This window comes from Pyxicephalus adspersus, chromosome 11 (genome assembly GCF_032062135.1).
Source record: "Pyxicephalus adspersus chromosome 11, UCB_Pads_2.0, whole genome shotgun sequence".
NCBI lineage: Eukaryota > Metazoa > Chordata > Amphibia > Anura > Pyxicephalidae > Pyxicephalus > Pyxicephalus adspersus.
In genome coordinates, this window is record NC_092868.1 from 29292659 (window position 1) to 29306658 (window position 14000).

At 37.5% G+C, this 14000-nt stretch overlaps 1 protein-coding gene across 8 annotated transcripts in view; it reads right to left on the bottom strand.

The window, feature by feature from the left end:
* Window positions 1–14000, bottom strand: part of LOC140340396 (myosin-10-like) — a 132080-nt gene that overhangs the window by 66295 nt on the left and 51785 nt on the right. For all 8 annotated transcript variants that reach the window (XM_072425560.1, XM_072425566.1, XM_072425564.1 and 5 more), the window contains exon 2: window positions 2885–3252. In XM_072425560.1, coding sequence (XP_072281661.1) covers window positions 2885–3232 — 348 coding nt within the window. In that variant the 5' untranslated portion in view covers window positions 3233–3252. The remainder of the gene's footprint in view (window positions 1–2884; window positions 3253–14000) is intronic.

Consider the following 14000-nt stretch of genomic DNA (forward strand, 5'->3'; position numbering starts at 1 on the left):
CGCAAAGAGCACATTACATTCCATAGTGTCAGAGGGACAGCAGCAAAGCTAATCCACCTGCTTGAAGTACAAGTCCGGGCAGGCTTCCATCTGTCTATAGGAAACAATACTTTCATGAGGTCACCAGAAAACAGGTTTACCAAACCTTGTACTGGAATGTGGAAGGTAGAGAAAATGAAAGGATCAATAAACATCAGTTTTAGTGACACTGGTCTCTGCCTTTGTCATTTTACATTATTATTGAGGATGGGATAAATACTACAAAGATGTATAAGATAACGTATTCATTGCGTTTAGGGTGAACTTGTATTTTGGCCTTACAAGGAAACACAACAGAATAATTTAATTGCTGTCCTCCTCAGTATCACCTACTTATCTATTGCTGTAACAGCGGGGAAATACCTGGAACTTCTAGATATTTGGAGTGTGTGTCTTAATTCCCAATTTTGGTGTTTGATCATTTACTGCTTAGGTACTCAGTGCTGTTCTTAGCCATAAACAAGCTCCAAGTAGCAACTTTAGACTTTACACAGGTTATCCTTCCCTGACTTATGGTGGGAGAGAGAAGGAAAGAAAGTTAGGCATGCAAAGCTGAGACTAGCTTGCAAATCTTTTTTACTTTAATTAAGAAAATAGCCAAAAGCAGTGCAAAAATACATAATATACATAAAACAACTTCATGACCCCAGGAATCATTAAGAAGCCTGAGCATGGGGTCCAAAGCTGCAGACATACCCAAGTTCTGACATTGTATGTTACCTGTTGGTTTGGGAAACCAGTGCTCATTGCACATGTGTAGTCATGATTTTGCACATGCACTGTAGAGGAGGGTATAGCTCATTTTAACAGAACTACGCTGGGACTTTTATCACTGCTGGTGCTGGTGAGGATGACAAGTGTGGGGAAGATAGCCGCATGGGAGGGAGTATGGGACGAGCCAAGCTAAAGGCCAACTTACTCACATCATCTTTTTTTTCTACTAATTTCTAGGTACACCTATTCAAAGTTGGTTTAGTATATGAGCCTGTATACAAGAAACTACATGGCATGGAAAAAAACTAACTATAGAATATTCCTTAAATTGTATTGCCAAATTAGAAGTATTACTAGACTAGAAGTGTGTTTCCAGGAATATTGTGAAGAATAGAAGGACTGTTAGCTAGCCAAAATTGTTTCTGCCAAATGGGATATTACAGAGTATAGAATTCAATGCTGTTTAAACCAAACATCTGCCGCAGTTTATGAAAATTTTTTGGTCTGTTAAATGCAGTAAATGAATAAAAAGTACAAATTAGAAGGTGCAGGAATGTTGTGTCCAATGGTGTTAACCTCATTCACTTGAACAGGACATGCATTAGGGTATTTGAACTTTTGCAAAGGTGACCTGCAGACCATGCTGTCATCCCTTTGATTAGACGGCTCCAATGAAATCATGATCATTGTCTAAACCTCCAATACTTTATAAACTGGCCAAAAAAAGCTAATAATTTCCACAACTACCTCCTTGCTACACTTTTAAAGTAATCGAGGAAGACTTTTTATTGTTTAAAGTAGAAGAATAAATTACTTTTTTCGTTTACTGACTGCAACACATAAAAACAGTGTCTGAAAACCATTACCACATTAAATAAATATCAAGTGGTTAAAATATTTTTTTATGATCAAAGAGGATTTTCTATGACCTCTTTTATTTATCATGTTCTTTCTAAATAATAAAAGAAATTTTCTTCTTTTAAAGAAGGGCAACATTTGCATGTATGTACATCTCTCTTTACTATGTATTTGAAAAAATTTGTTTTTGGTCTGAAGTATCAAAGACTCCGAACTGAGTAAGTCAGACACAGGAAAGTATAGCAGAAATAATTAAGGTAATCTGACTTAGAATCACAAGAACAGACCAGTTGCTGATGGTTTTGTAAAGCAACTAGAAGTGCCCACACATTCCTGTGGCACCATATAGTACACCTGCCCTACCTTCTGGTAATACTGAAACTTGCTTACTTTTGCCCCAACACATTACTTTTGGCCATTGAAGAAGCCCAGCATAGTGGTAATCTAATAGGAATGTATGGGAATGTATCTATCTATCAATCAGATAGATTGGAAGCAAAACTATTAAGGTGTAGGAACTTCTAGGTTAATGGACTGCTTTTGTTAGAGTAAACAAGTCAATTTTAAATCCCCGGCTATCACCTAATATAAAGACCCTATATTCCATCCCTCTTACTTTACTGAGGATCCTGTTTTGTATAGTTTACTTCTCTTCTCCCTGCATTGTGTACTTCACTTTCTGAGCTTCTGACAATCAATGCTCTTTCACTAGAATTGCAAAGTGAGCAGTAAGGAGACCTGTCACCCTGCTTGAAGACAGTAGGAAGCATTGATTGGGCCCTGCCATAGGATATTGGGGTATTAATGGTCAGAAAGAGTTTTTTGATCAGTGATGCATATTTTTGAGTCAGAAACGCTTCAACCTAAAATAAACAATGCAAATAGTATTGTTCCTGGATATTAACGCTATGTACACACGTCAGATAATCCCCCTTTTATACAAATGCATGGGCAAAAAATATGACATGTATACTAAGATCGCCCAACGTCGTTCATGGTTCCGTGCTGATGGATCCAGGAATGACAAATGAAAAACAACCACAAAAAAATTGAAGGCAGGAGCAGCGTTGTGCAGCTCGCTCGTTTTCCCCCCTCCCCTCTCTGTAGAACAGAACAGTGCTGTACGTACAGTGCTCGTTCGTACTTCTTTCAGTCTTTTGTGGCTGGAAATGATCAGAAAAGATTGTTTCCACTGAAAATAATTGAGCGTGTGTACACAGCCTAACTTAAACAAAAAAAAATTCATAAAAATATAATTGTGGATATTACTCACATAGATGAGTCCGGAATAATAACGGTCCTTGAGATTGTGAAGGACAGAGGCTTCATTTAAACAGGTCAGTTCTGCCATATCCTCAACCTTGGTAAACTTTGGTGGATTCATCTTCTGAATGTCATCCTTGTTGATGGATACTCTTTTGCCATTCTCAGCCAGCTCAACCACCACTTCATCACCGCGCTCTTCCTTGATGCTAGCTGCTTCAAACCCATGTTTTTCAGAGGGTACCCACACTAGCTTCTTCGCTGTCCAATCAGCTTGTGTTGCTGTCATGCTCACAGGGTTTCTGTCTACGAAAAGGTAGCGCTCTGCATCATCTCTGTATGAATTTCGAGATGACATCTTGGAAGCCAGTCAGGTTCCTAAAAATTAAGATTTCAAAAACCAAAAGTTAGAATATTTTTAAGACAAGATAACTATCATAAAAATTTAGCCAACTTTCTTGCCGAATTAAACCTTTTTTTTTTTACATATCAGTTTACTAAATAATTATTATTAAACTGTATTCATGTAGCATCCACATATTATGCAGCGCTGTACATTTAATAGGTGTAGCAAATAACAGACAGATACAGACAATGATGCAGGAGGAGGAGGGGACCCTGCCCAGACAAGCTTACAATCTAGGAATAATATTACTAAACTGTGTTTCTAAAGTGCCAACATATTATGCAGCGCTGTACAATAAATAGGGGTAGCTAATAACGAACAGAAACAAACAATGACACAGGAGAAGGAGAGGACCCCACCCAAAAGAGCTTACAATCTTATGAAAGTAAAAGCAGAAGGTTGGATATTTGTTACAAACATAGGTTTTTTCTTCTTCATGTTAGCAAGGGAATTATCACCTTAGAAGCTGAGCTCCCAGTGCAGTAAATATCCCTTCAGTTTAGCTGAACTTCAAAAAACTTATTTTATTACCAAATTTGTACTGACATAACAATTAATATTATTAATAAACAGTATTCATATAGCGCCAACATATTACACAGTGATGTACATTAAATAGGAAACAATTAACATTCTAATACTTTTTAGGGCTTTTTTTTTTATATAAGCTTAGCTCCTTTACACAAAGTTTGGAGAATAGAAAAAAGGAGGTGTATATTGTATTTTTTGTATATATAAAGAGGTGGATACTTTTGAAAATCAAATTCTTATTTTCTTTCTGCAGCTTCAGAAGTTAGTGGGAGTTTGTTTTAAAACTAATTTACTGTTTGTAAAGAATAATTATCACTTCAATCTCCACAAGAATAATTAATAAAACACAGCAATCAGTTTACTGTGGGATGTATTACCACAACCAAAGAAATTATACATTTTATGATGAAACAATGTGGAAATATTTATAGCTGCTGCTAGATAAAAAGACCTGTGCTGGTATGTCAAGAAATGTCGGTTAGACACATCCCGGATGACCGGGGTTTTCTTCCCCTTCACCTGAATGATTGGCCACAAAAAGGCTACTCCAGTCCAGTTCGCCACCTTCCCTAGGCCAATGGATTTGTAAAGTAAATTAAATAAAACATATGGAAGATCTGACTTCAGGGTACTACAATAAAACTGAAAGTTCCTGGACACGTGGGCTCCCTGGATAATGTTTCAGGAATCCAGTGGTTATTGGAGTATGCTGGCTGGACCAGGAGAGTCCAGTGAACAAAATACTTAAGAGTCTTCATGCATACAATTTTAAAATTAATAAATGATTATGATATGAGTACCGGAGGGGTCTGGATGATAATCCTGGGAGTTGGAATTGCTGTTCCTGGTTCTAGAGAATTTTGCTAGAATTCTGTTTTCTTTGATAGCTAATGTGTATAATACTGGAGCAATTACAATATGTTTTGCTGTTTTGGCGCTTTTTGATCAATCTGTAAATGATGGTCTTCATTTTCTATGTATCCGACTATGGTGTACAGTCGAGATTTCTGTGTAAAAGTGTTTTTATTTTTCCTTTATATTTACACAATGTTTTGTACTGAAAAATTAGTTTTTGAAAAAAACAATAAAAATACAATGTTTAAAAAAAAGAAAAAGACCTGTGCTATTATTTAATATTACATCACAAAGGTGAGGATACTACAGATACAGTTACGTTAATATTTGTATGCCAGCTGTGCTGTAGCAGTAATAAATGTAAGATACAGACTATAGGAAAATAAATGAAAATCTGCTGGAAAATCCAGCTCAGTCTCTCCATGTTAAGGAAATACGTGTTCCCTTGTATAACAATGACCTATGTGTGTGAACTTCACATAAGCACTAGTGGTCCCTGACTTCTCTTTGACTGCGTGGAAAAACTTGGCATTAGTAAATGGAAAATTAAGTTTACAGTCACAGAGGTGCCCACATATCATACCAAGTACTAAAACAGCTTCATGGAGGGAAACCGAGGGCATGATGTTAGTGTAAGCAGTGTATTGGGTTTTATTTGTCAGGAAACCATAGACAATTGTATTTGATTGTTTTACTTAATTAAGGACATTCCCAAGAGGCCCAACAGATGGCTTGTTCATAACTTGTTAATTTGTATTCAAATTTGCACTGTATATTAATGAGCACTTGGTGGTACTATTTAAATAATTTGTTGTTTTCCCCATGGCTGAGCAAAAACACTGCTGTCCCCACTGTCCCCAGCAAATATGGACAGAAACAGAACACTAAATGTAAAACTGCAGCCAAGTAAGCAAGTATTTGGGTAAAAGGTAAGTATAAAATATAATCATGTCTTGTGTAGCAAAGTTCTATACTAACACAAAAAGCATACAAACAAAAACCATAAAACACTTGTTTTCTGCAGCTTACTCTTCTCCATGTTTCTATGCAATTTAAACTATGGCAGAAGAGTAATCCATTGAAAACTTAGCTTTGTTCTTTCTAAATTCTAAATGCTTTACTCCACCATTGTGGAATTGGGCTACAAGACTAAGACTGGATAGTACCTGGTCAGAATAAGTCACGTCAATCCTTCCCCTTGAAATGATACTTTAGAGGTTGTGAGACAAATTAATTTATAAACACTGGTCTTGCCCCATTGTTGACAGGTTCTGGGACAAAGTATTTAGCCTCCATCACAGGAACCCTGATCAAACAAGATCCGTGGTTGTCTCTTCCCAATATCAACCTTGAGATTCTGACTACCCACCTACAAAAAAATAGCAAAATGTATTCTAAAAGATGCCAAGCACATCATTACTGTGGCTTGGAAGAAAATGGAATAGCTTTTCTAAAAGACAAAAATTACACATGGTTCTAAATGAAAAACATTCTAACTTTATAAAACATCTCCCTAAATGGAACTTCAACTAACCTCATCCAACCCTGATCAATAACTGACTCAGTTCCACTAAGTACTCCACCATCAATTCCTTCCTTTCTTTCACCCATTTTATTTCTCTTAACCACCCATTCTAACTCTCTTTCACTCCTCTTTTTTCTTATATTACTTCTCACCTTTTATTTCACAGCTATAGGTAAACCCCATTGGAAGATTTACTTTTACCTTTTGGTCTGAACATATGTAAGATGTAGAGGGCAAATATTCCCAGAGTGGGCACAGAGAGCAATAAAAACCTGATGGGGTTCTAAGCTCCTCGCCACTCTCTCTAAAATAAAAAAAGGCTATAAATTCAGTTTATGTTCACATCATGCTAGTCCTGCCTTTAACAATATTACACCAGGGTCAATTCACCAAGCTGTAAGTTTTATGTTGTTACCATTTGTTATAAACATTTTGCTGGGTCTAATCAAGAGCAGGAGGCTGACAATACTACCCTAATTACACCCTGGTCTGATATATTAGTCTATTTATACCCCTTTATTTTAAAAGGGCACTGTAACTGTGTAATAATGTAATACACAAACAAACCCTTCAGGAATATGAATATGGCAGACAATACAACTGTCTACAGGGGCCACATTTTCCAGGCCACAATAATGAGCCTGAAAGAATTTTCTATGTTGGTGCAGTTAGCAATCAATCAGCTTCTTTTTTTCATTTTTTAAGGATGGGTTTAGGACTGAATGAAAGAAGCTGAGTGACATGAGCAATACAAGCTGTTCTTTCAGACACATTCAATTATAAATCCTACTGTTTTCAACATTCCAGCACTGTTGCCCTGTAATTCTTGGTATGCTATACAGAAAAAAGTTTATTGCCAGTAGTTTAGCGTATTTTCTCTAATAAGACAAGAGAAATGCCATTTCTGTCAAAGAAGATCAAGTTTCCAAGTAACAGTCTAGGAAACAGGACAACCTTGCCTATGTTAACAATGTCAGGAATTCGGCCACAAGCAGGCGTCATTCACTGGGTTTTCTAGAGTAAAAGTCTCTTGGTAAAATCAGCCCTATGTTTTGTAAATCTAATGAAGATTGCCGATTTCAAAATGTAACTGAATTTAATAGTACAGAAACACTTTAATTTATGTGTCACGGGTTGCAGACAAATTTTAAGAACTTATTAGTCCTACTTGTTGAAATATTTGTGGCCTGGCAATGGGCAAGGTTTGAAAAACCCCTAAATCTCCCTATCCATACTAAAGCTAGGTACACACGTGCAATATTTGTCGTTAGAAAACAAACGAATAACGACAGATCAACTCTTTTCCATGATTATTTTGAGCGATGGTATTGTGAACAATTCTGTACATGCTGTAATGATACAATCATTCAAATATAATCCACCAATTGTGTACACACGCTAGATACGATTGTTTGAACGATGCAGGAAGTGTAAATGTAAAGAAGAAAGTGTATCACAGAACAATCTACGATCACTGAACGACCGTACACACAATAGAGTGCAAACAATCGTCGCACAATCAGACCCCCAGGGCGATAGTTTGTTTCCAGCAAAAATCCTTGATCATTGGCGTCGTTGTGAACTTTTTTTGTTAACGATTATCGGACGAATGGTCTGACATTCACAGAAACCTTTTCTGACAGAGAATCAGTCGCCATTGTGAACAAATAGACCTGGAAGATTCTCCACATGGTAATATTCCAGGATAAGTCACATTCACCCCAACGTGTGAAGCCAAACCATCAGGATGCTATTTGGAAAAAGAGAAAGCAGCATCCCAACAAAATTTGGGAATTTATAGTTTCTTTATTTTATTAGTTAGTTTATTATACAATATAATAGTAAAGTGAAAATGTAACAAATGTGATAGCACTGAAGCCTCTTCTAGCTAATAATAGTGTAACGTGGATAGTTTCTTCTGGAGGTCATTGCTGGTCACGCCACTGTCAAAAAAGCTACCTCTGCAAACACATTTCTAGGCCATTGTATATTATACTGACCAAACATTTGTTGGTCAGGTAGTCTTTAGTAATTTAGAGGAGCAGGTGCACTATGCTGGTGTACTCACATTACATTCCACTGACAGAAGCATGTCACAGTACAGGTGTTTCATTGAAATACAGGCACTAGTTTACCTGGGAAGCAAATATTCCAAGCATTGAACCATATGCTGCATTCAACTAGTGGAATATTGAACATTACTATGCTTCTTTGAACAGAACGAAGGGGGTGTCACCTCCTTACCTGCATGTAAAATAAATAAACTGAAAATCCAGCAGCCAGAGCGATAAGCTTGGCAGTGCCTAAGAGGTGGGCTGAGGCTGAACTTAAGTTGTGCTCGGGAAACCCCAGTATGCAAAAACAACTTTCCAGTTGGAGCCATAGTGCCAACTTAGCTCCATCTGCATACAGGTCTATTAGTTATTGTATAAAGGAATGTGGTAAGGGATGATCCAGAGAGCCAGTGCAGAGTTTGGGGCTACCAATATTGTTAGTAGTAATGAGCAAGGGACTTGGGGTTCTCTGCAGCTAAGGGCTTTTTACCTTTCAGGGAGCAGTTACAAGCAGTTTTAAAAGCTGACGCCGAGGGAGGCTACTATTTGTATTGGACTCGAAGTGCACCTCAGTGAAGAAATAAACAAACTATTTCAAAGAACATGGCACACCACAAGTTTTTACATCTGTGCATTGTGGTGAGTTAGATTGTAGGTTTGTTGCATAATAGCATCCTAGTCCTTTGCCCTTTGCATTTTTTTTTATACACCGTTTCCAGGGTTTGGGTCCTCTTGAAGTGCAAAATTCTTGATTACAGCATTTTTGAAAAGTATAGGAAGCTTGCAGATTGCAAGATTTAACCATTGTTATCCAAGAAAGACAAATAAATTAGACTGTGGTAGAGTCAGTCCTTCAGATGGGTAATATTAAATAAAGTAATTAAACCAGTAAAGCCAAAGCAAAAAAAAAAAAACCACACTTACCTTAAATCCCGCAGATCAGTCTAACCGTCTGGAGGTTTCTTCCATTGGGTCGCGCTGGGTGCATCTTCTCCACTCCTTTTCTGTGTTTTTCTTCCTACGTCACCTGATCTCGCACTGCGCAAGATTGGGTGATGTACATTGGGAAAAAACGTCCCGATCTCACTACACATGCGTGAGCTCAGCAATTTTTTCTCTTTTGATGAAAGGGCTCCCTTTGCGCATGCTTGAAATGCTCAGGCATGTGCAGAAGGAGCAGCCAAGAGCCTCCCAGGATGTGTGATGTAGGTATCTGCGCTCCCATTCATGTTGCACAAAATTTTTACTTTAAATAAAACAGTTGTCTACCCTTTTATGTAAAGTAAAAATTCTCAGTTTAGGTACGCTTTAAATACAATCTTTTTTTAGTATGCTGCGTGGGCTTCAGAATCACTGCATTGCTACAGCAGAAACTACCAGACAGGTGTGTGTGAAATAGCTTTCATAACTTGATTTTTGCTGTATTGACACACTGTGACCTCCACACATTGAAAGGCATTCATGCACACATTAGCTGAGCTTGGTTTGTAGGGAGAGGCAGTCTCATGGTACTGAGAAAAATTCCTATTCTCAGCCTCGTAATTGTGACTGCTGCAAAAAACATTTAACTGATAGATGAGGAATCTGCATTCTATACTTTAAAGAAGGGAATAATCGTTATATCCAAAAATGGATACCAAGGTACCAAGATTGAGATTTTGCCTCCAATGGTGTCTGTTGGCTAACAGATTTAAAAAGACAAAAATGAAAGTACTGTAAAATATACCAACTAATCATAGGATGATTTTTTTGGAATGTGGATATATTTCCATATGGATAATTGTACTTCACATGTCTATGAATATTATATAAGGAGTCGGCATCAGGGTATGAGTTAAATTCATTGTGAATGGCACTTTTTATGCAATCCTCACCACATTGAACTTTGGCAGTTCATTCCTTTTTCTCTGGAAATACAATAATGATCATTAGCTGGTTGTAAAGATATCCAAGTATACTCACTGGCACAATCATAAGCAAGTTCTTACCGCCTCTTCCTAGTAAGTACAGTTAGTTAGAATTTACAGTGAGTTATTTTTCTTAGGTAACAGCTAGAGGGAGGTAGAGAATATTTTCTCCAAGTTGACTCGGTGAGACTATGACCTGTCATAAATGAATCACCTTGTCTCAGTTCTTCACTACATGCTGCTGTTGGTTGCTATAAACTGATGTTGTCACCCTGAATGCCATGGCCATATATGGACAGGTTTCTGAGCAGATTGCGTTATGCAGAAATACCTATACAGGATGATACATCCAGTGATGTGAAAACAGGTGCTTACCCCATTCAACTGCGGCCAGTCATTTGAGGTGTGAAAACTAATCTCTATAACAATACATATTGGACATGTTGAAGATATGCATTCCTGCACAGGCCCTACCTACCACTGAATTTATGGAATGCACTAGCAGAATCTAAAGGTTATTTATATATTTAGCTATAGATATAGAAAATAGACAATTTTACTAAAAAAAAAGGTCATTGAGCTTTATAAGGAAACCTAAAACACAGGTTACTTTATGTAAGAAAACAAGTTGCTCTATTTGTAGATATGAATACAGAAGACAGCATGCCCGGCTATAATTTAGCTTTGAAGCTGAACTCCAAGCAAATGAATGCAGCGCTGTAGTCATTGTTACAACAATGGGTCTGATTTATTAAAGCTTTCCAAGGCTGGAGAACATACACTTTCATCAGTGAAGCTGGGTGATCCTGCAAACCTGGAACGGAAGTCATTTGCTACTTGTCAGCAAATGTTTTGAATCCTAGACCAGATCCACTCCAGGTTTGCTGGATCACCCAGATGCACTGATGAAAGTGTATCTGCTACAATAAATCAGGCCCAATGAATGTATTTTTAAATGAAAACAGTGTTCATTGTCTGGATGTAACCTACTCTTACCAGTCAGGGCTAGGTTGTATGCTGTACCACATCTGTGTAATACTTTGGAACAGATAGACAGAAATATAAATCCCCCTGTAGCTAACAGATACATTTTTGTATGTATCTGTTTGCCTGGAGTTCTCCTTTATGGGATTCCTGTCAGCCAGCATTCAAGCTGCCAAGCCTACATTAAAGTATACTGCATAACAGATGTTTAGCCAGACAGTCGGCTTTATAAAACATTTTCCACCAAACACCAGTCCGGATTCAGCTATATGCTCATTCATCTGAAAAGGTCATTTGATGAAAGGCCGTGATTTAATACAAACATTAGCATCTGAATGAAATATTTTTGCAAACCCCGGTGTTGCAGATGGAAAACAATGGCAGTACAGTATTTTTATGGCAGAGGCTCCTATGTGCTAATAGCAATGTGTTGTACACTACAGAGAGATCAGATCTTGAGCTCTTCTATTAGTCCCAGAAAACAATGCAGATGCCAAATAACTAAAGTATGTCCTGCAATATTTCCTTTGGAGGGATGACAAAACTTGGGGGGGGGGGGGTAAACATGTTTCGAAAAAATGCCCACTAATCACTTTAGGGAAAAAAAAAGAAAACAGCCGAATATTAAATCACTGAAGGGTCAGCTTGGCATGTAGGCCAACTAGTTCTACAATCCAACCCACATAACAATGGGCACGCTGCCAGTGTGTTTACTTTCCTTGGCTTCGCTCACTGTACGTCAGCCTAGTCAAACAATTCTGCGCCCCCCTGGCTCATTCCGGGACACACACAGTATATTGGCTTATGTACTTTGCCTTGCCAGCAAATACTCAACATTTTTGGCTGCTTCATGTGACTTATTTCTTATTGAAGGAGCCTTGCACTGCGGCCCCATCAGTTTTCATTTTTGCAGTAACCTTTTAGTTATCTATTAGTGCTTTGTTTATTTTAAATAAACATAAAAAGGAAATAGAATGGATACCGTGCACAGGAACAAATAAAACATGACGACGAGCGATAAGGACGCTGTAAGGGTAGAAAAGTTTACATGACAAACTTGTTTTTTATGCAAACATTTATAAATATCCTTTGGACACATCTCTGGTCACGTTTGTATTGTGCTGACTATAATAGGTTTAAGGTAGACATGTTTAGGACCACATTTATGTTTTGGTGATGATCATACAATAGTGATGACATATAATATTCATTTGAATTTCCTATACCTGGAGGCATATTTTTTTTAGCATTATTGTTTTTATCAGAAACTTTTTTGTACTAATTGAACATCCAATTCCTGTATTACAAAAAAATTGTGCGATTTTATTGTAATACAGGAATTTGATGAACTTTGTATTCTCTACAGGTTGTCTAAGGGCTATGTGACACTAGCTATTCTGTCCTAAGCAATTGTTCAGAGTTGACTCACTTCCTATGGCATTGCTACTTTGCTGGCTGGACCCATGATAAGTCACTGGTGATTAAGATTTTGCTTTGAGGGAGTTTTTTGTCGATGTATTCCAGTGTTTCTGCCACTGGCAAGGTGTAGACAGCAGTTACTAGTTACTGTTACTAGTTAGTTACTAGTGTAATGTCAGGTTTAGGTGCCGGCATAGACACCCTAATAAAATCAAGCAAAGCTTTAAATTAAATCATGATTACATATTATGGGATATATAAGGGTCAACTGACATCTCTGAAATTCAGAGTGCAGAATATTTGCTGCAGTTTTCATAATTAATCTTCAATAAAGATAACTGGTACAGAAACACATGAATAGTGCATAAAACATGTCACATTGTGTGAAAAGCACTGGGGGTGAATGGACCCTAATGGTTACCATTTGATGATGGGCATGGAGAATAACCACAGATCTACTCCAGTATGCAGGTAAATCTCTGTGATCAGTCTGTGCTCCTTCTCTGACTCTGCGCCCCATCTGAACACAAGAATCATATATGATAAAATCACACAGGTCCTGAGAGTGAGTCTATTTATACAAATAAGATCCCTTGGAAATAGTTTGCTTTTATAGTCCATAAGTATGGCATACCAATTTATCGGCCCCCTAAATGACTTGTGGGCACAGAATACCAAGGAGAACACTCAGAGGCTGCTGTTCAGGAAGAAAAGTAATGAGCAAGACAGGAAAGTTTGACTAATAGCTTAGTGATGAAGAATTACATAAATCCAGGGTTATTTCAAATGGATACCAAGATATATGTATCCCACTAAAAATAGCAAGTTTCCTTAAATAGTCTCATAAGACACCATGATCAAACACAATAACTACAATAAATCTACACAATTTTCTATCATTCTAATATTCCTCAAAACACAAGAGCCTTAGCATTGTTCTGGGTAGCACAATAAAAATACTGTCAACGCAGCAATGTAAACCAATTTCTAATTTTTGTCACAAAAATGCTAAAAAATAGGATGGAAAGAGAAAAAAAGCAAACTACCTACCACCATCCCTGCCATATATGTCCAAGCACTGACATCGCCCTGCAGAAACAGCAAAGCTTCCTATGCTTACCTGCCTACTGTGCCTGCATGGTGCAAACCTAATTCGGGTTGGTGGCACAGAAACAAGAATGTGATTAGAGAATATTTGTGTTTGCCTCCAGCCTGGATTGACATGAATAGTAATCCCAGGCTGTCATATAAACAAGAGGAACAATCACACAACAGTTCATCCAAAATCAGAGCTTCTGATTTTGTTTATTGTCAGCAACTTAAAGAAAACTGAAGACGATAAAATGACATAAAAGGTCAGACAACAAGCATTTACATAAGGGGTGGTCAGCATTGACAACCTGTACATTACCTTACATTTAAAGATAAAATACAGGCAGATATAA